The sequence below is a fragment of the Salarias fasciatus genome, chromosome 5 (assembly GCF_902148845.1).
Source record: "Salarias fasciatus chromosome 5, fSalaFa1.1, whole genome shotgun sequence".
Classification (NCBI taxonomy): Eukaryota; Metazoa; Chordata; class Actinopteri; order Blenniiformes; family Blenniidae; genus Salarias; species Salarias fasciatus.
In genome coordinates, this window is record NC_043749.1 from 8065493 (window position 1) to 8092323 (window position 26831).

General features: G+C 43.6%; 2 protein-coding genes across 3 annotated transcripts; both read left to right on the plus strand.

Annotated features, from left to right (window-relative positions):
* Positions 1 to 505: 505 nt before the first annotated feature.
* On the plus strand, positions 506 to 14968 carry dcaf12 (DDB1 and CUL4 associated factor 12). Of its 2 annotated transcripts, XR_003931434.1 has the most exons (10): positions 506 to 923; positions 2305 to 2595; positions 3549 to 3827; positions 5153 to 5213; positions 5345 to 5538; positions 6465 to 6530; positions 6962 to 7124; positions 7412 to 7590; positions 7728 to 8054; positions 14957 to 14968. XR_003931434.1 is itself a non-coding variant. In XM_030090734.1 (9 exons), the coding sequence occupies exons 1-9, from the start codon at positions 864 to 866 to the stop codon at positions 7884 to 7886; spliced, it is 1452 nt and encodes a 483-aa protein (XP_029946594.1). In that variant the 5' UTR covers positions 506 to 863; the 3' UTR covers positions 7887 to 9742. The 2 variants fall into 2 exon arrangements, 1 of the variants encoding a protein (XP_029946594.1); XM_030090734.1 differs by lacking the exon at positions 14957 to 14968 and having other exon boundaries at positions 7728 to 9742.
* Positions 9939 to 25880, plus strand: ubap2a (ubiquitin associated protein 2a). Its single transcript, XM_030090733.1, has 27 exons — positions 9939 to 10028; positions 11759 to 11896; positions 12193 to 12270; positions 13535 to 13645; positions 15311 to 15473; positions 15548 to 15628; positions 15711 to 15774; positions 16523 to 16620; positions 16715 to 16773; positions 16873 to 16943; positions 17061 to 17223; positions 17332 to 17602; positions 17749 to 18053; positions 18172 to 18398; positions 18595 to 18880; positions 19121 to 19160; positions 19253 to 19427; positions 19710 to 19761; positions 22414 to 22732; positions 22848 to 22939; positions 23143 to 23193; positions 23272 to 23365; positions 23441 to 23857; positions 23935 to 24039; positions 24127 to 24194; positions 24270 to 24461; positions 25058 to 25880. The coding sequence occupies exons 2-27, from the start codon at positions 11801 to 11803 to the stop codon at positions 25151 to 25153; spliced, it is 3774 nt and encodes a 1257-aa protein (XP_029946593.1). The 5' UTR covers positions 9939 to 10028; positions 11759 to 11800; the 3' UTR covers positions 25154 to 25880.
* Positions 25881 to 26831: the final 951 nt, after the last annotated feature.

Sequence of the window (26831 nt, forward strand, 5' to 3'; positions counted from 1 at the left end):
CTTTGATTTTTCTTATTTTAATTCGCTTCTGATACACTTAGAACACCTTCACACCTGAAAATCTGTTTTTAAGAAAATTATTTTACTTTACACATTTTTTCTAGATTATTTCTTCCCCAGAATTAAAAGGGGGAAAAATGCATTCCCCTGACCCTCAGACCTTTCCTTTTCCTGATTCCCTTTGAGAAGCAACGCTTTATCTCCTGATTTCACTGCCTGGCCATAATTCGCAAAAAAAAAAACCAACAAAAAAAACAAAAAAACTTTTGGTAACTTGTTTTAATTGTCTGCATCACATAAACTAAATTCACCTTCCATTAGATTTTCATTTGTGTATATGAATTAATTACTTCCGTGAGCATTTTCAATATATAATTTTAATAAATATATATTTTTTAATCCAGACAAACACGTCACAACATATCCCTGACGCATGCGACGTGAGCGCGCACGCACGACGTCGCAGTGCACGTACGACCTTGTTTTTGTTGATGTTTAATTTGAGTGCGGCTGCGCGCGGCTCAATGCTTCTCGCCGTTGCTGCTGACGCGACTTGGCAGAAAAAAAAAGAGAGAGCGTTAACCTGCTGACTTTTGCTATTGACTGTGGCGAAACTGCACAGTCTGTGTGGCCCAGGCGTCGCGTTGTTCGGCCGGTGAGGCAGGAAGATAACGATAGGATTTTTTTTAACGATAATCTGAGTCTGGGACTAGCCAATCTCATCCGTATGTGATCGCCCTTCCTCGTCGTCGGACGCTGCCAGGGAGGGCCAAGCAACAAAATAGCTTATCGCCATTATATGATCCAGTGTCCAGCGTCGCTTTTACCCTCCATGTGGGTGAGGGAGTTGTGTGTGTCAGATTATGGCGAGAAAAACAGTTAGCAGGAAAAGGAAGGCAGGAGAGCCCAAGGACCAACAACAGGTAGGCGGAAACCGGTGCGGCTCCTTATTAGCTAGGAATGCTAACATGCTAACTAGCATTAGGCTAGCCAGCTCGAGCTGATATGAGATATGGCGAAAGAAGAATACGAGTGACATTTCAGTAGAATAACAATTTCTACACACTTGCGAAAGATACACCAGACAAACCGACTTAATCATCAATATTGTGCTGTTTAATGTGAATGTTAATACAAGCCAAGGTTAGCATGGCGGTATTTCGTTGTCATTACTGCTAACATTAGCTACCCCGTCTTATCATTGGATCTGTTATTATCCACCAGTTACAAGACTTAAATGAGATTGTCGTTACGAGCCGAATATAGTTGACAAACGTATAACAACTTGGATCACTACTGCGCACATCTGTAACCGACAACAGTGCCGTTGATCACCAGTTACACCCGTTTCCCATCTAAAGATTAGCTACTCAGATTAGCTAATATTAGCTGGAACATGACCCAGACAGGTTAGCACTGACCGATCCAGGGAAATGAAGTGGGCACGAACCGACAGACACCGTTACTCATCATTAAGATGTTGCTGATGTGCAGCGAATTTTCTACCACCTCGATGACATGACACACATCTAGGTTGTTGATACAAGCTGCTTTTACAGCATCGTATGTCCACTTTGTCAATAAAGCTGTCAGAAACACGTTGACCTCAACCACATCCATATTCGCAGTAAGGCAAATTAATGTGCATGTATATTTTCTTAAAATCTCCTACTCATATCCTTTGTGACTGCATCTCTTCACAAACCCATCAAGCAAATTAGTCAAAGCCCTGAGAAAAAGCAACAATAAGCAGAACTGCAGATTCATTTTTGATGGATAGATTTTAGAATTACAAAATTTTTGTCATTTCTGGTCCAGTATAAATATCCCATTTTTATTTTGTCATACAGATCGTGTATTGACAGATGTTACCTTTACAGCATAACACCAACATATTCCATATTTTCCAAATTAATGAGTTCCTGATGTAATCATTAATGCAGACCCCCACCCCCACCCTCACCCCACACCTATCAACAAGCTAGAAACTGTGTAAGGTGAAATGATCTGTTTAAATCAATACTTCTTTCATGTGTACTTTATTGGATTACATTTGTTTGGAGAAGGCTCTGATAACCAGTAATGCACTCTGACAGCTGTCCCTGACATGGATTGAGTAAGATGCTCCGAGTGACAGTGTCTCACTCCAAATTCGATACTATTGATTTTGGACTCACAAGATTTAATAAAAAAAATCTTTAATCTTCTAAGTTGAAGTAAACACCATTTCCCATTTGACAGACGTGTGTTCTTCACGCAGTTAATCTATCAGTGCTTGACCTCCCTCTCCCTCTTTCGCCACAGCTGGGCTGGTGTCAGGCGCCACACAAGCGGAGTCGTGTTTCCTGTTCGTCGCGTCATGCCCAGCAGTGGTGGTGCAGTCGGCACTCCGTGGTCTGTGCCCTCCGGGGCCGGGAGTTCAGACCTCAGCAGCAGCATGAGTTGCGGCTGCAGCGAAGCCTGCGGGGCTTCGCGGCCGGCAGACTCCCCGGCATCCTCAAGGAGAAAGAGTTCTCGCTGGGACGACTCAACAAGGTGTTCGCCTCACAGTGGCTCAACCACCGGCAGGTGGTGTGTGGGACCAAGTGCAACACGGTGAGACGCACTAATATCTATTCTTCTTAAAAACTTGATTTGCATTGCTCAGTTTACTGGTTATCAAAGTACAGGGTGAGGTCTGCAACCTTATAGCAGCAGAACTATTGTGAGGGTCTGGGAAATGCCTTTTCCCAGCCGTATTATTCGAATGCAGCATTCTAATAGAAATTAATTGAAATGATAAAAATATTCTTGGAGTTTTGCTTTTTATTGCCTGTTGTTTTCAACAGCCATTAATGTCTAATGTGAGAAAGATTATGTGCATTTTTGAAACATTTCTGGAGGAATCCCACTGTGTCAGGTATTTTAGTTGCAATTTAAAGGATTTTGTTATTTGTAAAGTTACTTTGATGGAGCTACAGTGCATACAGGGAATTGAAGTAAAAAATCTGCAGACATTATGTGTGGAATAAATCTGCTTTGCAGTTTCATCTGTCAGTTATGCTCACTTGATGCTTGTGGGCAAATAAATTCGTTTGCAGAACCAGAACAAGAATCATCATTATCAGACAAAACCAAGAAATCCAAGAATTGGACTGATGCAAAGCAAGAATGATTCCAGTAAAAATTTTGTTAGTGTCTTTATCACAATTTTGTTTGTGGGGATCTGAAGGCTTTGCTTGTGTGTATTTGGAACGTTTTGCTTTGCTTTGTATGTATTCTTGTCTGAGTGTCGGAAATGCAAATATGAGGCCAAGTGAATAAGTTCAGGTCTGCGCTGATTGTATTTTAAAGATGCTGTCAGCCATTATGGATTGCCCTTAAAGTGAATTACACACCATGTAGTGGGTGTCTGTAAACCAAGCTGATGATTATTTTGTCTTAAGTCTTTTATTTCTGTATTTTTCAGTTTTGTAAGTGTTAATGTAGGTTCTGTTGTAATCATGTATATTTTCAGTGGTTTTGTGGATGTACATCGAAGTGGTTACTGGTTCTTCCCTCACCTCCAGCTTTTTGTAGCTGATGTCCTGACGGGACAGATAACGCGCATTCCCATGCTGAAGGACAGGGAGTGCCGCGACGCTGGCACCGGGGCTCTGGGCGCAGTGGTTGCGGGGCGACACTACCACTCCACGGGAGGCTCACGCGCACGGCTCGACCAGCAGGGCTGTGGGATCCACGCGATCGAGCTCAACCCCTCAAGAACTCTGCTCGCCACCGGAGGAGACAACCCCAACAGCCTGGCCATCTACCAGCTGCCCACACTGGATCCTGTTTGCGTTGGAGATGTAAGATGCTCGGTTTTATTGACAGTTAATAATGCCTCAACGCCACAGCGCAACACATGAAATTGAATTTTCAATCTTAGTAGCCAGGCTGTTATTCTTCTGCTAACAGTTGAGTAGAGTGTAGAAAGGCTTGGGGACTTCTCCCACATGAACAAATAATCTTCACACATCATGAACCACTCAGTACAAACTGGACTTTTCTCTTTAGAGGTGAGATTGCTGATAATGAAGCAGTAAAGTCCCATCATGCAGTGCATTTATGCGTGCAGTTTGCGTGTAGTGTGGGGTTCAACACAAGGCAGTGGCGAGCAGGGCTGTTTCAGAGCTTCAGTCACAGGTTGGCGTCTATTCTGAATCTCGTTTTAATTGGATTTTTTCTTCTCCGATTTTGCATCGTTTGGGCATTTGCCGCTGTATTTTGATGATTGTATATGAGAAAGTTGTAATCCTCAGAAAGGCCCAAGCTTAGATTCCAACCTGGACGTTCTTGGCTTTGTGTTAAGTTGTTAAGTTAAGTTGTTGTTGTTATAATCAGCAGTACTTTTGCGTTTAGAAAAGCTGACATTTTGAGCCTGTTAATGAGTGACATGTTTATTAGCTGTTGGGTTATTTGTGCCTTTAGCCTCAAATATGTTCACGCTTCGGTTAGTCAGTCCAAGCATGAATTATCTCCTTAACAACAGGATTAGCTGTTGTTGTTTTATTGTGGTTGTTTTAATCCGTGCAGAATATGCAAAATGAAGTACTGTGATAAGTCATCTCTTATTTTTAAACCAGAATTTCAGGTTCTTCACTTGTTGAAAGTCTTGGATGACAGGTTAACATGCAGCTCAGCTCAGAATTCAAACCCCACAATTACCCTGGATGTGATTCAGAGGTGTGTGTTGTGTTGACTGACTGTGTGCTCTGATTGGAGAACAGCAGTGTTGTCCTCTTCCAGCATACCAGGCTTGTTACTGAGCCTGAGTGGCAAAATAGGTGACAAAAAGATTATTAACATGGCTGTGTATAAATCAAATTATAGAAAACAGACATTTTTTTTATTGATCATTGTCTAGAAAATGCAATTCCTCCTCATCTGGCCCACATTGTAAGGTTAAGCAAAATATTTCAGCTGGAATGCTGATTTTCTAGTTTGATTTCACAGTTTCACGTAAAAGTTTTTCTCTCTCCAATAACAAAATATTGAAATTCCGCCACTGTTGCATTTACCTCATAATTACTTATATAGTAATGTCTTGCCACGTCTTAGCTTGGCTTTCCGGCATTCATATCAGTACACTCGCGGATTTCCAAACTTTACTGAGCAACTATTTGCCTTTCAGGATGGTCACAATGATTGGATATTCTCCATCGCATGGATCAGTGACAACATGGCGGTTTCTGGTGAGTTTTCATGAGCTTTGCTGAGTGAACACGGGAACACTGTGATGATAAGGGTGCCTCTGTAATGTATGGGAAGTGTATGTATATTTTCGGAAGAGGAATTGATGGGCACTGTGCTTGTTGTTTGGTAGGGTCCAGAGATGGCTCCATGGGGCTGTGGGAGGTCACGGAGGAAGTCATGAGCCAGGCTGAGAAAAGCCAGAACGAGGAGACGGTGCCGTCGTACGCTCACATCTCCCACCGCGCCCTCAAGGACATCCCCAAGGAATACACCAACCCATACAACTGCAAAGTCCGGGCTCTGGCCTTCAACAACAACCACAAGGTCAGTCTCCTCTCCCCATTAAGTGTTTTTAAAAATAGTTCAAAGAGCCCATTTTAGGAAAACACATCATGTTGTAAAGTGAGAGTTAGTTTTTTTCTCATGTGGTGATTTTACAATCGACTGTGACCAAATTTTTCATGTGTCTTTAGAAAATACATGAGTCGTTTCATTGTATAGCCATTAAATATGGATTCCTCCTGCCTTTCTTATTTTCTGATTAAAAATCACCATAATGTCTTCACAATATCCAGTGAGGGTGTCAAACATACGGCCTACTGGCCAAAACCAGCCCACATGAGGGTCCAGTGCAGTGTGTGGGATGACATTCTATTAAAAAAATAGCAAATAAGACACTGACTATAATTTTTTAAATAGAATTTTAGTGAGACTATTAGAAACAAACCAAAAATAAAGAATCGACTGCAACACAATGCTTCAGTGAAGAAACATGACCTTTTACGATAGCTGGAGAAAGAAATTTTTGAATTTCAGAGGTTTCATTTTACGTTTTGTAAAAAGGTGTAAAAATGTCAAAATTTTCAGAGCACACCTGTACTTTTTGAGCTAAAACTAAAAGAAGAATTTTGTGTCATCTATAGAAAATAATACTCCATTAGTGTAAACTGTTAAATTAAGGAGTCATTGTTCCATTCTTAAAATGTATCAACACATTTCATTGTGTGCCTGTCATGTTCACGCTCAATGTTATTAGATATTTGAAGGGCTTCACACAGTATCATAAGAAAATGTGTCTTTTTTTTAATACATTGTTGGAAACCTGCACTCTTTATAGATCTGTTTGCTTGTAATCGAGATGATGAAAGAGTGATGGAGCTCTCAGGGCCTCTCATGTGTAACCAGACTGTCTCTTTGCATTCCTCATCTTCAGTCGTTCACCTGTTGCTTTTCACTCTCTGCCTCTTCAGGAACTGGGTGCTGTTTCCTTGGACGGCTATTTCCACCTGTGGAAAGCAGAGCATAACTTGTGCAAGGTAGGACACAGAGATGAATTACCATAGTGTGGGTATTGAAATGCTTTGCACGGTCCCCCTGGTGGTGTATTAGTTGAGCCTTGACCTTGAGCTTTTGCAGGAAGGGCGTGCGTCGTGAAAACTGGTAAAGTCTACAGAGCGACTTGCAATGACTTGCTGCAGAGGCCCCAGTAAAAGGGAGGAGCTGAATAGACATTGACTATCATAATTATATCTAAGTCTATTCAGTCTTTGAGTTTTCCACTGTAAAAGTAGTAGCCCTTCATTCTTGTATTTCTTTCAATGACACTCTATTGTGGAGGTATTCGTAGTAGTTGCCCATACGTCTGTCTTGCTTTTTTTTTTTCTCTCCAATACAAAAAAAAAAACATTTTTTCAAGGTTGCTCACTAAGAAACTCCCTCCTGCAACCTTGTGTTTCCCTTTCATCAGATACTGTCCACCAAGCTGCCTCACTGCAAAGAGAATGTGTGCCTGGCATACGGACAGGACTGGTCAGTGTACGCTGTGGGCTCCCAGGCCCACGTTTCCTTTCTGGATCCACGCCAGCCAACGCACAGCATCAAGTCTGTTAATTCCAGAGAGAGGGGAAGTGGTAGGTGACCTAGAAACTTTCATACAAGTTAATAATACTGACACGAACAGAAGTCTTTTCTGTGGTTTAAAAATGATCAATCAAATTTCTTGACATAGTGTGTGCTCTTGTTTTTTTTTTTTTTTTGAACACTCACTTCCTTTGTGTTTAGAGTACTGTAAGGCTCAGAGATCTGTGTGAGATGATTCTCAAAGGATTAAATTTGGAAGTTGAAATGGCCAGAGGAGAAAAAGACTGAGATTTACTGCTGAGTGTCTGTGTGTTGACGTGTCTGTCTGCCTGTGCAGGGATCCGCTCGGTGAGTTTCTATGAGCACATTGTGACAGTGGGCACCGGCCTTGGTTCTCTTCTCTTCTACGACATCCGGGCTCAGAGGTTCCTGGAAAACCCTTTCAATCCCTCCGGAGTGTATCGGAAGTGTCCTGGAGATGGCATCCTAAAGCTCACTACAGGGAAAGGCTGGCTGGTATAGAGTGTTTCTTTTCTTCATTTGCGTGTTGTAACTGTTATCACTACTGTAGTAACAGTGCCTTCAGAAATGTTGATAAATATAAGGAGTTCTCCTGGCACATTTCCCTACCGTACTCTCTGCCTTGCTTTCAGAATCACGATGAGACGTGGAGGAGTTACTTCTCGGACATTCATTCCTTCCCCAACGCGGTGTACACCCACTGTTACGACGACTCCGGCACCAAACTGTTCGTAGCAGGTGGACCACTGTGCTCGGGCCTGCACGGAAACTACGCAGGACTGTGGAGCTAGTTTTTTTCTCTCTCTCTCTCTCCTTTCATCTCCATCACTCTGTCACCTCATCCCCCTTTTTGCTCACTGAACGTCACTCTGTTTTGCTCACACGTGAACTCAGGAGCATGATCTTTCCATCACGGCTTGCAATATTGCTGTTGTGTATATTTGTGTCCATACATACAGGTTTTTTTTTTCTCTCCCATCAACTCTTTTTTTCCCCCCAGTTGATATATAACATATATAAAAATGTACAAACAATTAACAATTTCTTAAGAGCTGCAAAGTCTGCCACTGAGGATCTCGAAACATTATCTTTTTTTTTTTTTAAGGAAACACCAGAAAATGAAGTCCTACATGTTCTCGCCACCTTAAGACAATTCCATTCAACCTGCAGGGATTAGGCTGTGGTGTTTTGCTGGCTTGTTTTTTAATGTAAGGATAGTGTCTAATGCTGCTTCCTCTGTGATGAATTACGGTGTCTTTGTGGAAAAAAAAAAAAAAAAAACGGAAAAAAAACCTGTGGAGTTTTCTCCCAAAAGTTTGTTTTCATTGTCTCACTTTAAAGGATGGCAATAATGAAGAAAAAAGGGGAAAGAAAAGACCGAAGAGACAATTTTCAGAGACTGATCTTGAGTGTGGGTTTGCGTTTGATGGGGGAAGTGACTGGTTGGGACAGCCGGCAACAATCACAGAACTACTTTCTTCTCTCGCCAGAAGTAAAACGAAGAGGCCAATCAAAGTGGGACTTTGAGGTCACTCGATCCTCACTGAGATGATGTAAAGGAGACACGTTAAGCTTGATAAATGCAGTGTTGTTATTCTGCTCTGATTAATCCAAAAGAAATGCGCTTTTTTTTTTCCTTCCTTTTTTTTTCTCGACTGTGTGATTTGACAGGCGTAACCTGCCGATATTCAAATTTACTTCATTTGTATTTATTTTTCTTGTTTTTGTCACTTCTCCTTTGTGGCTCAGGAGTGTTAATAACTGCTTCTTTTGAAGGATGTATTGGGAAAGGTTGTTTTTTTTTTTGCCAATTTGAGTTTGTTCTTGTTCCTTTTGACCAGAATTCTTTCAGCAGATGTTTCCTTACCCCTCCAAGCACTGCTCCCAAAGGAAAAAAAAAATCCCAAGGTTTCTACACTTGAGTAGCAACTAAAATACATCAAATATGCCCATTAATGGGAGCCATTAGTGACTGGATTAAGAGCCGTCAGGTTACTGGAACTCCTCCACGGGACCTGGGAAGAGGATCTGAAGTAGCTCCATTTGATCTTCTCAGCCAGACGGATTACAAGGAGAACTAATGAGGAATATTTGGACTCTACCCTGGAATTAAATGCTGCAGGCGCATACATTTGCTGTCACAGTTGTAGAACTTCCTGCCCCCCCCCCTCCCCTTTTTTTCTAACAAGGAATAAGAGATTCAGTTCTTTCTTTCTTGTTTGGTAGAGGCAGGGTAGGCATAGGTTACATTGTTTGCCTTCCTGATGTCTTTCTGTGAAAGACTGCCACAGGTGATCAGTTTTCCTTTTCTACATGGGACTTTAATCTAGTTTTCATGATGACAGATTTGAAAAAACAAAATCCCAACTACAACCACGAATTAAACAAAAAAAAAACACTTTTAAAGTGTATTTTATATATAGCAGTGTATGTGTAAAATACATGGGGATAATTGGATACCTTTTTATGTCTGAGAAAGTGTGTGGATTGATCTATTTGGTGATGCCCTGTTTTTTTATACACGCCTCATGAATGTTTTTACAAATGACTGAATCTGATGATATTGTAAGATATTCACGGGGGTGGGATTGGGGTATTAAATATTTCAAAGGAGTCATTAAGACAAATAAAATGTATATTGATGTAACATCTCTCGCTTCCTTGTTGTAGTTATTTGGCGGCTCTCGGGTCTCGCCGGGAACAACCTGAAGCTGCGTGCGCCTTTAATAAGCACCGCAGCGAAGAAAAGTGTTGAAAGGTCACCGTAAATCCCATTTTAGCAGGGTGTAGTTGGCAGTGGCCGTGTGTCGTTAAGAAGTGAGCGTATAAGCTTCAGCTGTGACCTGGAGACGAGAGGGGAGCATCCACCGCGGCAGCGCGCGTCACGTGACCACCCTGTCTGCTGCTGCTGGCCGACCGAAGCGTGTTAGCAGGTAATAAAAACACACGATTTCGAACGTTTTCAAACTTTACTTCGTCTATTTCGACACCTTTAAGCCCCGCCATTGTTCGCCTCGTCGCTCAAACAGTTGGTCGCCGGCTCCTTTGTTTCGCTACCTCGGAGCTGTGAGGGATGTCTTTCGCAATTTTTTTTTCTGTTGTCTTGTTTCCCGGCGAGCAATGTCGGGATGGGATTGTGCTCCGCTGCGAGGCCTCTGCTTCACATTTCACACACCTTTTGTTGTTAGCGGGCTGTCCCGGGGTTTATGTGTCGACGGCACGTCTGATGTAACGGGCACCGCCGTTAAATAGCTGCCCGGACCTTAAAATACCCCGTTAAGTCTCCCAGCGAGACTGTTAGCTATCAACTCGGAGCAGATTTAGATAGCATCGCGGCTAGCCGTGCTCCCCCCGCAACGTTTGTTCAGCATCGACGCTCCAGTGTCAGCTAGCATGTCGGTGGCTAACTCCGGTCGGTGCTAGCGAGGACAAAGGGGACCGTAGTACCTCCGGCACGAAGTCGGTCAGTGTCGAGTCGGAAACGACGCTACGAAACTCTGATTTGTTTTCGGGACGTGTTTATGAGCTTTGAATGTTCCCGAGCAGCCTCGCGTTGAACCGAAGACACGAGTAACGGGCTAACATTGGCTTCAAAATAACGCTCCTTCACTGCTACAGTAATCTGTGACTTATAACCAGTTACTTCACTATTACAAGGCTGAAGTGACCGTATATGTGCTCGTACTGAAATGTTCCAAATAAGTATAATTATAACGTTTGAGACGTGCAGACTTTCTGAATGATTGTTTTGTTGTTGTTTATGTCTGAGCTTGTCCATACTTGACATTGCACTTTAATGTGCATATTTGATTTATTGTCAATACACCGGGACTATTACCGCAGATCATCAGCCGTAAAAGAATGTTTTAGTAACGTTTTTCCTTTTTTATTCTTTTTTTTTTTTTTTTTTAATGAAATAGCAGAAAAGGCATCCTTGTCCTTGTGCATTAGCTTTGTTCGGTCCTGCAGCCAATGGCTGCTTTGTATGTGCCAGCGTCACTCAGACAGTAATCTGGATTGCTATTGTTCTCTGACATAACACAAATGGGTCAGTGGGGATATATCCAGTTATTTTACTGATGGACACTATAGCCTAAAGTGTTAGTTTCAAATTGAAGCATTTAACAGAGTGCGTGCATGTGTTTTCATGCATTTTCAGGTTATAAAGGACCTGCTGTGACAGATGTGTTTTATTATTTGTTCATTTTTGACGGAGAACATCTGCTTCTGTGACTGCAAAGTCGGTACACAAGACTAGTTTGTTAGCAGAAATAAATTCGGTGTAGGACCACTACAGTTTTGCCTATGAAGCATGAGGAGGTTGTCATTGCTCTGATACTCTCTAGCAAGTAAGGGGATCTGGGGTGAGGGTGTGTAGTGTTTGTTCTGCTGCACGCACACATACTGTGGTAAGTACTGTTTGTAAGAGGACACTGGGTTGCATTCCCTCCTTGACCCAGATTTTCTGCAAAGCTGTTGCGTCACTGGGCCAACTTTGTGTCTTACGGTCTTCATAAGGCCAGTATTCATAATTGTGCAATGAGGCTTAGCTGTGGTCTAACCCATATTTCTGGTATTGAACACTTCTCTTCACTCTCAGAAGCGAAAGTTTTGGTTTACAGCGCTCCAGGTTGATGTCAGGTTTTTATCTTTCTCCTTGCAGATTTTTCTATTTTGTACATACAGAGTTTTGTATATACTGTATATGATGAGCTCGCTGGGCAGCGACAAGGCCCGGGGCCCTCGGGAGAAAGCGCTGCCAGCTGTCACTCAAACATCACAACCACAAAAACAGATACAGGTGAGCATCTCCCTCTACATCTGCATGACTGAAGCTCGAGAAACCTGCAGCCCTCTGATCCAGTCACTTTTTGAAATATATGCCGAATTTCATTTTCACTTGCTAACACAAATATACTCGCATTAAGCAGCTCGCTGGATGGAAAAAACACAGCACACATTGAATTCCAACAACTGGAGGCATTTATTCACTGTAAATGCCCTTGTCATTTACTCTATATTCATTCAAACCAACAAAATTACCAATAATTTTTAATTGTTAAGGTTTAAAGATGTCTTATTGTCTCTGTGTCACAGGCTACTGCTGAACAGATCCGACTTGCCCAGGTGATCTATGACAAGAATGACTCTGACTTTGAGGATAAAGTTAACCAGGTAAGAAGCAAGCAAATCAATCAAATCAATATTAAATTGTATTCTATCAGACAGTGAGTCACTATGCAGACAGGGTCAATTCAAGGAATCCAAGGATTTTGGCTGATGCTTTTGGACTACAGAAGGTTCTAAAAGTATGTTGAGTTGTTTTTGGAACTTAGAACTATAAGTTGTCCTTTGTCCAGGAGCAGAAGTTGTAAAAAGAAAAAAAAAATGAGGTTGCAATTCCAAGCAACTTGGACAAGTTCAAGGACTTCTGGTTGAGATTACAATGTGGTTTTTTGGAATACGCAATCCAAACATTGTTTTAGTATCACTTTATAGCAGTTTTTCATGGTATGAGTTTCCAATCAAATATAATTATGAGACAAAGGGGCAGAGCCGATAAGTTTATTCTTCTTTCTGCTCCTTTTCATTCAAGTCACTAAAACGTTTGCTCTGCATTGATTGAACTGATTCGTTTTTATTTTTACAATGAATGAATAAAACTAAAATAAAGCGTTGTAGCTAACTGGATGGAGTGCAATATGTTAATTTCAACTTACAAATAGCAAAAGCAGATTTACATGACAAGCATCAACATCCTAATGTCAGCCTCAAGTTTATATGGTTCAACATAATAGAATTGTGTAGCGTGTTTCCACCGTGTAACGTAACGGCACAAGTGTAATTCAGAGTCTGAAATATTAGCTCTGAAGTCAGAGAATGGGACCATCCAGCAAGCACATGATCGTGGCATTAGCTGACAAACTGCAGCAGCGACCGACAACAAAGTCCAGGCTTTGTTAAGGCTTAATCTGTCTGGGTTGATTCAGCGTGACTTCAGCGCAACAAAAAGAAACATGAAAGCCATCCGATACTGATAAGCTGCACGTACATTGTGTTGCATTATTTTGGAGTCCACTTCTTTGTGATTGTACAGAACCTCTCCGCTCTTTTCTGAGACTTCATAGAATTCTTCTACTTAAAGTCACTTACTCACTGATAATATGAACAGAGATTCACTGCAGAGTATCAGAGTTAGAAGTCCAGGTTTATTAAGCCTTTAGGCATCCGCACAGAATTTCTGCCGCTTCTTTTCAACCAAAAGATACAAAGGTATTTGTGAACATCTTGTTTCATCATGTTGCGCTGTGTCAGAGAGCTCTTTGATTATACGAAGGCAGACCCAGACATGCTGTCACATTATTTCATAGCTGCTTCTCTGCCATTTAAAAAGACCTATCCCTGGTGACCCATGTGCATGTCTTTTTTACCTTGCCAGCTGATGGAAGTGACGGGGAAGAATCAGGATGAGTGCATGGTGGCGCTGCACGACTGCAACGAGGATGTTAGCAGAGCCATCAATTTTCTTCTGGAGAGCACCTCGGACATGGTAAATGACAGCCTGTGTTATTTAAGCCCGCCGGTCGGATGTGGTGGCGGAATGTGTTTTTCTCCTTTGGGAAATCTAAATTTCATAATCTCATTTTGTATCCACTAGATGTACTCCTACCTCGATGCACAATGACAATGGCTAACATTTGGAATTGTTATATCTAAGGGATCTTATCCTGGCATTTTACTGCTCCAATCGAATCAACTTGAGCTGCACATCCTGCCTGTGCAGTGGTATCAGCCTCTTGTTAAGCACTTCGTAGTTTTGCTTATACAGTGTTTGTACTGGCCCAAAGCAAAATACAAGCCATTGCACCGCAACTGGAGGCAGCTGTTTTAATTAGCCTAATTTCTTTACTGTCAAAAATCCACATGACTGGAAAATAGGGAACTTGCAGAGTACGTAGACAGCTGTCAGGATGCATGTCCTTTTAAAGAGCAAAGAATTCTTCCGAAAAGATATTTTAGTACATGTACTTGTTTTTGGATTTGTGAACGTGCGAGATGCGCCAGAGAATAACAATTGGCACTTGGTGATGCTCTGCTAGATGGGTTTCATTGTTGTCCTTTAGCCTATTGACTCCTGGCTTCTCGTAATATCAAGCACTCTTGGCCTGGCACAAACGCATGCAAGTGTGCGTTGTTGTTTTTTTTCACACTTCTGCTCGGAGAGCAAAGTCAAACGAGGTCTGGCAAACAGTTGAGTGTTGTCACCAGTGCGAATGAATGTCCAAGGCATTTCTGAAGCATACCAGCCGGCACAGATGGAGAGGAGAGGCTGTAGGGGAGGGCAACTGGCCAGACAGCGACCCGCGCTGTCGTTTCACAGAAGTCCAAAAATAGGAAACAGTCAGTTTATCTCAGCAAGACTCTTCTCTTATAGTAAACACTGGACTCTACTGTACACATTTAAGATTTACATTTGAAAATAAAAAAAAAATGGAAATTTTTGCTGTTTAAGATTGTCTTTTGTGTGCAGTAAGAGTGGATGTAGCAGAGGAGAAACACTGGATTATTTGGTAAATTCATGTTATGTCCTATTCTCAATGTAGGCCATTTCATCCAGAATGTCGTCCAGCAACAAGCCTGCTTTTTCTATTTGTTTTTCTTATGTAACACATACTGAACCCTTCAGTGCAGAAGTTGGTCAAAAATAGCTGGTATAACAGCTTTCTGTGTAACTGCACGGACGACTGTGTTTATGGTTATATTCAGTGGAGTGTCTTTCAAAATCTCTTGAGCCAAATGTTTCTCCACACTACCTGCATAAAGATTTTCTTTTTACTATTAAAGCCGCTTTGATCAATAGAACATTTTTTCAGTATTGATGGGTTTTTTGTTTGTTTTTTTTTAGTGTGTGTATTCAAGCATGAGTGTTGAGAAACACATCTAAATATTCATTTTACTACAAAAAAGACAGATCTCTGTTTCAAGGGCCATCTGGGCAGATCTGGCAAATTGAACCCCCCCATATGTTGATGTGCAGTCTGCAGCCATCAGTGTCTTTCAAGCAGTTGTTAATCACCGTTTTTGGTTTAGATTCTTCAACTGACCCGACCTCGGGAAAGCTGCAAAGTCATCAGTCCTCTAGTTCAGAAATGTTTTATTTTGCATTCATATTGTTGTTCATTTTGAAATAATCGTGGCACTTCTTTATGTCTAGACCTCTTGGGAAACGGTTGGGAAGAAGAAACCGCTGATAAAGGAAGGCCCGTCGGAAGGAAAAGAGAACAAGGAGAACAGGGAGAAGAAAGGAGAGAGGGAGGCGAGCAAAGGTCGTCCCACCGCGAACCGCAAAGGCAAGGGGGCCAGCCGGAGCCGGCAGGGTGAGGAGTTTAACCTTTGGATGACTTTACAGCCCATTGTCCAGTTCCCAATCTTCATGCTTTTCCTCATGCAGCCCGTCCTGAGGAAAACGGCGTGGAGGTGACACCGGTGGACAAAAGTTCGGATCGGGGCCGGAGGGTAAAAGGTGGCAGAGGTGAGCTGATGGCGATTTACACCTTCTCAGTACGCTGTACCCTTGGGTTTATTTTGCTGACTGCTGTGTGAATGCAACACAGGATCTGGAGTTCGAGGTCGGGGCAGAGCGCCAGCAGGGAGCAGGTTCTCGGCCCAGGGCATGGGGTAAGTGTTAGGCCCACACCCACAATAGTTCACTTTCAAGGGTAGATTAGTGTGTTTTCATTCACGTAAGGGAGATGGTCTCAGTTTAATGTCTTTCAGAAATGGAAATCATAACATGCAACTTCTTAATATGTCAGTCATATTCAACAGAATGCATTCTGAAGCTTTAAAGCAGCAGACTGGAAGGAAATGCTGGAGCATATTGTTCTTTGTTTCCATAGCAACTAAGCAAAGGTGGTTGCGTAAACACCTTATGTGTGCTTTTGTAGTCTTACTTTAAAACTGTTTACAAAATGATCTTTGTCATAATTATCCCGACATCAACCGTTTTAATAAAGATATCCTGAAAATGCCTCATCAGTGTTGGACACGTCACTTTAAAAAGTAATTATAGGTACAAGGTACTTATCCCTTCTAAATGAAGTTACTAACTATAGAAATAGCTAGTTATCAGGTAAAGTAACTATTGTGCTACTTTTTGTTTTAAAGTTTGAATATGTCTTAGAATGGATCCAAACAAGGTCAAGTTGAAGTCACCCTAAACACCGTTTCCAAAATCAGGATATCCGGCGAAAAAAAAAGGAAAACCTGCCGCGCTTGACAAAGACAGCAGGCTGATAAACACTTGCATAACACATAAGAAAACATTAGGATTTGTCTAAAACTGAACACTGAGCTTGATCTCACGTAATGGTTCCTGCACGTTCCAGTAAAAGTAACTCACAGCTGCTCTTTGATCACTTCTCAGGACTTTCAATCCTGCCGACTATACCTCAGAGACTGGAACGGGGACCACACAGGCAGAGGTTTGGGAGACAGTGACCAACAACAGCACAGATGGGACAGGTGAGTTATCGTGCGCACACACACGCTACTTATGTCTTGTTTAATTATTCGATGGGAACTTGAGTTTTGTCACTCACCACTGGCCGCTGTCTAGTTGCCTGGAGGAATACTTTGGAAGACTGGGCCCCTGAGGACTGGAGTGAAGATGTTAGTGTGAGTTGAGCCAACAAAAGAAAGCCTCCGACACGGCTATAAATGTTTTTGTTTTTGGTGCAGCAGATGTGTCTCATTTGTCTTTGTGTGCTGCTGCAGCTCTCAGAGACCAAAGTGTTCACTTCCTCATGTGCACCTGCTGCTGAGAATCACGTCACACCTGGGCAAAGGTAACGAACTCAGGTTTTTTTTCCTCTGTTTTTTCCAAATGTAGTGAAAAACACCACCATTTTTTGCTGTGTTCAAGCAGTTTTTTGTATTAACCACCATATCTGATTGTGTGTTAGTCTGGACCTCGCGTCTCTGCTGCAGAAACCTGTGGTTGGTGGCAGAGAACCGCCTTCCTCCTCTGCCCCTCAGAGTCTGGTCTTCACCAACTCCCACCATCACCAGCAGCCGCCCCTCAGCCGCAATGCCACCAGTAGCACGAGCTACGCGCATGCTGCTCTGGTACCAGCACACTCTGCCCTTCTTCATCTGTTCATGTGTTTCTACATCTATTCCACATGCCAAAAACAAATGGAAGATTGATGACTCTCGTCTCTTCCTTTGTGTCAGTCATCAGTCCTGGGCGCTGGTTTTGGGGATTTGGGCCAAGCCAAAAGGACTCCGCCCAGCGCTGGAGCTCAGATACTGGAACAGCTGAAGGGTCCTGGTTTGGGTCCGCTGCCGTCATCCCAGGCTGCTCCTCCCGTCAGCACCCAAGGAAGCAACGCCCCCATTGGCAGACTGCCCGGCCTGGGAGCACCTGTACCTCCGCCCTCCTCCTCCAGCTGGGATATGAAGGCCTCAGAATCAAACACCACCCCACTGTCCTCGCAATTCAATCGTAAGTTTTCACGTGAAGTGTGGCAGTCACTGCACATTTGTCCACAAAGCTGTGGCTGGTTTTCATTATGTAAGCATGTCTATATTTAGGGTTTATACAAGAAGCCGTTAATCATTTGTGCACCACCTGTGCGTTGGACTGTGCAGGTGAGTTTGGCCTGCAGCCAGAGCCTTCGCTCGTGCTGAGCCAGCTGGTTCAGAGGCACGCCGGCCCCTCCTTGCCACTCGCCCGCCAGCCGAGTCCTCCGTCGCAGCAGCAAGCGCCCCCTGCGTCGGCCTCGCCCGCTCCCCCCCATGCCAGCTCACCAGCACAGACGGGCCCGGCGATGGCCGCCGCTGGTGCAAAACCTCCTGCCCCCAGTGCAGGGCTGGACCCTCCAGGCAGCAATACGCCACAGCAACAACGGGCACAGCTCAAAGGCCAGAAACGAAGGATACCTCCGTCATCCAAGGTGAGGAACATAGCTGAAGCTAATGTGAATTTTTTTTTTTTGTTCTGGTTTTTATTTAGTTTCTTTTCCTGATCTATTGTTGGAATACCCCGAGCTGAAGTCGGCTGTCTTCCTGCAGATCCCCTCCACTGCAGTCGAGATGCCAGGCTCGGCCGACGTCCCCGGGCTAAACCTCCAGTTTGGAGCTTTAGACTTTGGCTCGGAGTCGGCGTTGCCGGAGTTTGGAGTTGTGGACACTTGTGTGAGTGCAGCATCCAGGGAGTCGACGCCAGCACCCGCCCCGGCACCACCTGCCCCAGGAACAGGAGCTCAGAGCCAAACCAGCCTGTACTCCAAACAGCTCAGGTATGTTCCTAACACTATGTCTTTATTAAAGAAAATACATTTTTCACATTTTGAAGTTTCAAATGTTTTATAGATGTCATTTCTTCTAAAAGTGACTTGATAATTAATATCATAAAGGATATTACTTCTCCTCAAGTAGTTTGATCTAATAAAAAAAAAAAACTAAAATCCGTCTGTGCTCCTGTCTTCCTTGCAGTGAGTCATTGGGCAGCCCTCTCTCCGTCGCCCTGCCTTCACCACTCTCCTCATCAGAGCCAGTGTATCACTCGTCCACGGGGGCTTTGTCCAGTCTCACTCCCTCATCCTTAGGGACAGCCAGCTCCACCAATCCCCCCCTCTCTTCGACAACGACCTCAACCACTTCCTCCTCTGTACCCTCCTCCTCTCCCTTCTCCACGGTGGGCGGAGGTTACGACGGGACCATGCCGCCTCATGCACGACTGGGCTTTTCCCAGAACAAAGATTCTACGGGGCCAGTGATGGTAAGTCAGTTAATCCAACTTTATCAGTGCGTCGTGTTTAATGCTTCATGGGAAGATCAACACAGTATTAACAAGACAAAATGAATAAAAACAAAGAAATGAAAAATAAAGTAACGTACAAATGAAAATAATTTGGCACATATGCAAAGAGCATCAAGTAATCACATGAGCTATAATATCTATCAGTTAAACTAGTTTAAATACATGTAAGCTCATCTGTTTTTATTTTCCTGTCACCAGAATGGTCTGAACGGTGTCAGGACCTCTGCAGCTCTAGACAGTGAGTTTCCCATCATCTGACTGCTCATTAAAGTATTCAGTCATTTTGTGCGTTCACTCTGTCACTTACGCGACTTCTCGTCCTTCTCCCAGCCTCCTCAGCCTCCTCCACACCAAAGCCAGAGTCGCCGTCGATGTCCATAAGCTCCAACGGCGCTTCGGCCCCCTCCTCCCACCTCTCGTCCTCCCTGCCCACACACAGCTCCACCACGCTCTCCAGCCTGGCGCAGGACCTGCCCTCAGCGAGTCCACTCAACTCACTCAACAGGTGACGCATACAGAAGATGTCCTGACATGTGAACAGTTTTAGTTAAATTTTTTTTTGTCCTAAACTCTGGAGAGGACAGATGAATCTCTTTTTATCATTCATGCCTTTAAAAAAAAAAAAAAAAAAGTAATTTATTTTGAGCCCCAATTTTTTTCAGGCAACTTAAAAAAGTAGGTTGTTCTTGATTGATACATGAAAGAGATAGACGTCTGGATGATTTAAAATTGGGGTTGTCTCTTTCTGTCCTTGCTGATGGCGGGTTTTGGCTTCACTCTTTTGCAGCCACGTCAGCAGTCATTCTTCAGTTTCAGCGCTGGGCTCCAGCTCTCTCACTGTAAGTACCGGCCCGTTCTGCCACCGGCATGATGGCTTACACCTTCTTATAAAAGCACTTGTACTGTTGTAACAATACATACACAAGCAAGCTGCTCTGTGTAAAGTGTGTGAAGCAAAGTACACACACCCATACACAAACTCGGTTAGACACTCGATCAAGTGGCTGTGCTCAGATAAACCAAGAATGGAAGCGGCATCACTGGGACAGTCTGCTCCAGGAGCCATCCTGTCTGCCCCGGCACAACTCCAGGGACCACCCCGATACGAGAGGCAGAGGAATCCACGCCACTTCTGCCACGCTGTAATATACACCCCTCTCAGAGTGGGTATCAGGCTGCCAGGAGAGTCGGAGCTGGACTGTGCTACCAGAAGAAAGCAGTCAGCAGCATTAAATCACTAAGATGATAAGATGTAAAAAAAGCAATACTGGAAAGCAACTTAACATTGCTTATAAACACATAAGAATTGCACTACAACAGCAGTATACAGAAATAAAGAGCATTATTTAACGTTTTTCCATACTTTACACATTGTGTTTACAGACCGCTTTGGACCTTTACACAATCCGCTGATCCATACTTGGTCCCGTTCAAATTACACGCCGGTATGCGTTCTCACATGCACATTGGTCCACGCATCTCTGTCAAAATGGCGGCTCAGCTCATGTGTTTCTGGTCTTCATTTAGATATTTCAAAACCAGTTAAAAAAACCTTTAAGTAAATCCTGAAACACACCAGGAGCCAGTGCAGGGATGTTTTAGGGATACTGCGTTCTGTAAAAGCTGGGAAACTCTTTTTTTCCAGAGTAAGACCAGGAAGCAGAGTATTACCATAATTCTTACAGCTGGTAATAAAAGCAGCATCTCTGTTATGGCTTCAGAGAGAACTGGACTGACTCTGGCAATGGTGTCTTGATGTGAGGAATAAAACTCAAACACGTCACCCATATTCTTTACTTATTGTAGTGGGTTTCATAGTAACGCCAATATTTTTGATAAATATTTCTCTGAGCTTCAGTACCGACGAATTCAACTTTGACCCGATTCAGCGCTAAAAAAAAAAAAAAATTCTGCCGCTCAGTATTTAACGTCTAAACTTCAGTTACAAGTAGTAACAACGAATCTTAAGTCATCCACAGCTGTGAGAATTGAGACTTAATGCAAGCCACATTTCATTCCATGGATTCTTGAGGGACAAGTGTCCATACTTTGAATTGTTGATCAGTGCGATGGGAACCGACCCCCTTCAGAACAGCACCAGAGGCACCAACCATGTGTCTCAGTCTGTTTGAAAGAATACAGTGATCTACACTAAAAGGTTGAACTTTGACCCAGTGGCACCCAGACTGATAGCTTATGTCCAAGGTACACCTGAAATCATTAACGATCTTTACTGGAGCTGTCTCTGAACTGCGATTTCTAGATTCAGACTGATTTCGATAGAAGCTTTTTAACGATATGTCCTATTAAATTAGGATTCCTGCCATGCCTCAATGCCAAATTATGCATTTATTTTTCATAAATTGTCTTCCAGCCATCCTGAAATTTTTCAGTTTTGGATCTCCTCATTTCTCCGTGTACCAACTCAGCCCAGACCTTTACTATCATTTTTATAGGAGATACTGAATAAACTTTAATTTACTGATGAATTTGTCCGCAATAAAAGCAGAAAATGGAGGTGGAATAACTTGAGGACTAGATTTAGGAATTCACTAATTAGTGACTTTTGTTTCCTCACCGTTCACAGCTCATCTGTTAGTAGATCATAATTCAACCTGCATCATAGTTTTGAGTCAGAAACAAAATACCTTCTTTGATTTTGTAGAAAATACTATCAATTTAAAACAGTTATTTTGGAATGGCTTCTATTTCTTCGAACTAGAAACTGGAAATCTTGCGCATGTAACACAATTTTACATTTTTAAACTTCACGATCACTTTCGACTTAGAGTCAAAGCAGCTGAACAGTTATTCTTAAGCTGTGAATCATCACGTAAAGAAAAACGGAGTAGAAGTTCCTCTTTCCTGGATACTTGAGTAGATTTTTTTTTTGTAGACTTCTATAAAATACTTTTCTTCATCCTGCATGCATCGAACGTCTTGATCACAGCAAAGAAACCAAGTCAAGCTCTTCCAGTGGAGGGTGGTTCCCTCCGTCTGGTTTTCTCAGCACAAATGAATCCATGGAATGTGATAATAACAGGCTAATAGAAAAATGTTATGTGGAAAAAATGTAAAAGGCTTTGTTAAACTACTTTGTCTTGGAGAAAACGGTCTGGATCCATGGTTATAGTTCATCTTTGTGTTCACAATTTGCTGCTTCAGTTTGTCAGGGAGCTCATTTCTGGCGCAGGTTCTTGACATGTTTTGATCCTCTTTGGGTTTCATGTTAAATCGCCTGAGTCTTTACTTGAGGGTTTTAAACCCTGAACACAAGGCTTTTTGTTTTTGTTTTTTTTTACCCTGTTTTTTTGAATACACATTTTAGTTTGGAATTCTCATATGATAGATAAATTGAATTGAATTGAATTTTGTCTAAAGGCTATAGATTAAACTTTCTCTGTAGACAGTCTGCCTTCACAATGAAAATCCGGGACAATTGTCTCTCTGACCAGCTTTAAATCATGAATTTTCTCTCTCTCTCTCTCCAGTACACCAGTGGTGACAGCAGCAACGTGAGCTCTTTGGCTCCCTCGTCTGGCTCCTACACGTCGTCTCAGCCCACGGCCTCACAACTCCACTCAACCCACAATAGCAGCAACAGTAGCAGCGGCATCGGCCACCTGGCCAACATGCCCAGCATGGGCAGCAACATGAGCAGCACAGTGGGCGGCATCGCTGGCTCCGCCGGACTTCACTCCGCCGTCACCGCCGCCACCAGCACAGCGCTGGGACTTGGCTCCAATGGAGCCACTGCCACGTCCAACCTCTCTGCACCAAGGACCACCCCCCTGCTCTCCTCCTCCACCGGTGCGAACTCTCTGACTGTCGGGTCTCCACTAATGGCTCCTGTCAAGATGGTTTTCAGATTGCAGCTTATGTTGGTTATTGAAAATAGTTGCTCACTGTGTTGTTGTGTTTCCAGGTAAAGCTCCTCCCAACCTGTCCCAGGGAGTGCCCCCCTTACTGCCCAATCAATATATCATGGGTCCAGGGGGACTTCTGCCCGCATACCCTGTAAGTCAAACAAGATCTACCAGCACTTTGAAATGATGGATCATAACTTCATTTTGTAAGAAGTTAAATAGTCTGACTCACTTTTAAAGCACATCAGGACGCAAGCAATCTTTGATCTTAGTTTTCAGTGGCTGTAGGTTTGTTGTGTTTTCACATATTGTACAGTTTTGGCAACTAAGCAACTTGTTGCTTGTGTCTCACAGCAGATCTACGGCTATGAAGACCTCCACATGCTCCAGTCCAGACTGCCAATGGTGAGTTGGGTTCAGTGTTTTGCTGTGAGGAGCTGTGTGAGGTGTAGATCTTCTCCTGATCCTCTGCTGTTCATGTAGCCCTCTTTGCAGGATTACTATGGAATCACATTCCCCGGCCCCACAGCGACTCTCTCCGGCAGAGACGGGAGCCTGGCCAACAACCCTTACTCAGGTAAACGCTTCACCCGCAGCGTGAAATCCTACGGTCCGGCGAACCTTATCACACAGTCTCACTTGTGTTTGTCAGGTGAAGTCACAAAGTTCGGCAGGAATGACTCCACCTCCCCGGCTCCCCCGACGAGCCTGGCGGCCCCGCAGCCGCCCCAGGCCCAGAGCCAGGGTCAGAACCAGGCCCAGCCTCAGCCTCCTCAGGCCCAGCCTCAGCCCCAGGGCCAGCCGCAGCACCACAGCAGTCAGCAGGCCTTTCTGCCTCCCGGCTACAGCTACACGGGCCTGCCTTACTACCCCGGAGTGCCCGGCGCCGTACCGAGCGCTGCCGCCTTCCAGTACGGCCCCACGATGTTCGTTCCCCCCGGGGGTCCGGGACCGGCTTCGGCCAAGCAGCATAGCATGAGCCTGGGCCTGGGAAACCCCTCGGCGAGCCCCTTCCAGCAGCAGACGCAGCAGCAGCCCAGCGGTTACGGCCAGCACACCTTCAGCTCAGGTTTGTGATGAATGCTACAAGAACGGAGGGAAATACTTCCAATGCTTCAGTCCTGAAGCTCGTATTTTACTTCCCAGGGTACGAGGAGCTGACAGCAGGGCCAGCTGGGGTGGAATACAGTAAAGGGTACAACTCCTCATCACAGGCACAAGCCAAATCTGCTGCTACTGGGCCTGGGAAGGGTGAGAAAGGCCGCCTCTTCAATCTGAAGTTTGCTTTGTGAATGTGTTTGAAGTTACAAGGAGTAAATGGTGGCCCCCCTCTACCAGGTGTCTCCGTGACGTCCAGTAACTCCGGTGTGCCAGACATCAGTGGAAGTGTTTACAATAAGACCCAGGTGAGGCCCGAACGCCTCAAGCTGCTGAGCACTCTGTTCCTCCGTGCTCGTTCTCACGATGTCCTCCAATCGCAGTCTTTTGATAAGCAGGGTTTCCATGCGGGGACCCCTCCTCCCTTCAGCCTGCCATCAGCGCTGGGAGGTCCAGGGCCTCTGAATCCTGGAGCAGCTCCTGGAGGCTATGCACCTGCTCCATTTCTCCACATCCTGCCTCACCAGCAACCACATTCACAGCTGCTGCACCACCATCTAGCTCAGGATGGACAGGTAACTCACTCAGCCGTGTTTCTCTCGCAGCGGCTGCCTGAAGCGGTGATTTGGCAACATGGTTCCACACATTCATGCTGTGTAACTGAGTCACTTTTAATCATCTCAAGCCAGTCAGACCGTTCTCGTCTTCTGGCATCAGCGAGGCATCTTCACTAGATTTTTCTCCTTTTTTGAGACCATTCTATGAAAGCCCAAGAGATGGTTGTGAAAATCTCAGTAGATCAGAAGTATTCAGGCCGGCCCATCTGGTACATTCTGTCTAATCGTCATGTCCTCGTTCTCATGCCGAGTTTGAACATCATCAGCTCATCTTCACATGCATAAATAAATACAGCGAGTTGCTCCCATGTGATCGGCTGGCTGCTGAGTGTATGTGCAGCTGTTTGAATATTTTTTTCCTTTTTTAATGTTCTTCCCATCTGCTCTGAAACATTTTCGGGTTGCATTTTCATTGTGTAACCGTTACATAAATATTGATCAGTTTTCGTTCTTCGTGATCTGCAAATGCTCATGCTGAATCATGGGGTTTCCCCTCTGTCAGACGGCCTTGTAGAAACCGAATTGACTTGTCGATTGGTCTGTGGTGTCTTCAGGGTGGTCCGAGCCAGCGCGGCCAGTCCAGCAGCCTGCAGCAGAAGAGCCAAGTCAACAAGTCGAGCTACGGCAGCTCACCTTACTGGGCCAACTGAGACGGCCGCGTCGTCCATGTTTGCGTGTGTGTGTGCCTGTACGTGCGCGTGTTGTGCATGGATGGATACCAACACACAGCACCACACCCAGCGGATTTGTCAGACGAGATCACAGAGGGACAAAAACCATTTTTCAACACAAGCTAAAACACACACTACCACCCCCTTCCTCTTTGCTCTGTATATCCCCCCTTTTCAAATTTATGGCTGTTGTATGTAAAATATATTTATGTATGTATTTATACAGTATATATGTATTGGTAGGACATAAAATGTGGTTTTCTGCATTTTGTTTTTATTTTGAAGGACATTTTATTTCAAAAAAAAAAGTGGAAAGATGAGAACGCTAAATCATGGAGATGAAGGTGGTGAATATACTTGAACACAAGCATCTTGTGATGTGGATTTTTTTTGTATGCATACATGAACTGAGAATGGTGTACATAGATGATACACATCATTTTCATGGCAAAGGCCTTTTTTTATTTTAGAAGAAATAAGTTTTTGTAACTTCAGTCTCCCACATCTGTGAATCCTTATATTGAGGGTGACTTGAGTTGATAGCTTGACTTTTCATTTCCCCCCTGTTTTTTTTCCCCATCCATCTGTCTCTCTCATTCCTCAACTCTTACTAGTTGGTTGGTCTAACCAGCCAGGCCTTGGATTTGATGTCATTTTAACATTGGTTTAATCCTTGTTGTCCAAATTAAAAGTTATGAACTGTTTGTATTGATCTGGCATCGGTGTTTCTGTACCACACTGGTTCAACATCATACAGAGTAGAAGCTGTTCAGTTATTTACATCTTCAGTTACGTTCATGCACCAACATGAGTTTATCACGGAAGTGTAATGTTTTCTGAAGGAGACGGAGAGCCAACGGAGGGATGGCAGGACTGGAGTGATGTGGTTGTGTTTTTTTGACTTTGGTAGCCTGGTGGCGCTGTTCAGAAAGAGAAAAGAGCATTCAGCTGTTATTGTAGTTTGAATATTGTTGCAATACGATAACATAGCGGGAGCAGGACAATAGATAAAACCTCTTTATTGCGTTTGAAATTTCAATTTTTTTTTCAGGAAGAAGAAGCAATACATACAGTGTAGAAAAAAAGGTACTTTAGAACAACAGTGTAGCACACATCAAGCTGAAACTGAGGAAAGTGCTGCTGATGTCGAGGCCTTGCGTGCTCAGCTCTGCCCCCTAGAGTGAGGCGAGACACTCATTACCTCTCCTCATTTTTCAGTGTGGGGTAATATCAAGTTTACATTACATAAATATCTTCTTGGAATGCATCAAACACTTCAGTGAGGGATTGTTATTGGCACAGATTTAACCATCTTCGTATTTAAAATTTGTTTTCTGGTGAGATTACATATAGTTCTGAAAATCTTGTTTTGAATACTCCTTTATTGTTCCTTCTGATTTCAGGCCCCCGACTTATTACAATACTTTAAAACTTCAACCTTGTAATTGAAACAAGATCAGAAATAGCTGAAGTGCTACACTAGACACTGAGTTTCCCATGTATTTAAGGGACCAGTCTTTTTCCCTTTTATTATTATTTTTTTTTTTAGGTGCATTTTATTTCAGTAATACTGGTCAAACATTTTTCTGGACTTTGTCAAAGCTAAAAGTGTTCAAGTAACACATTACCAGTGTTGTGCAAATTACTATAAAAAGTA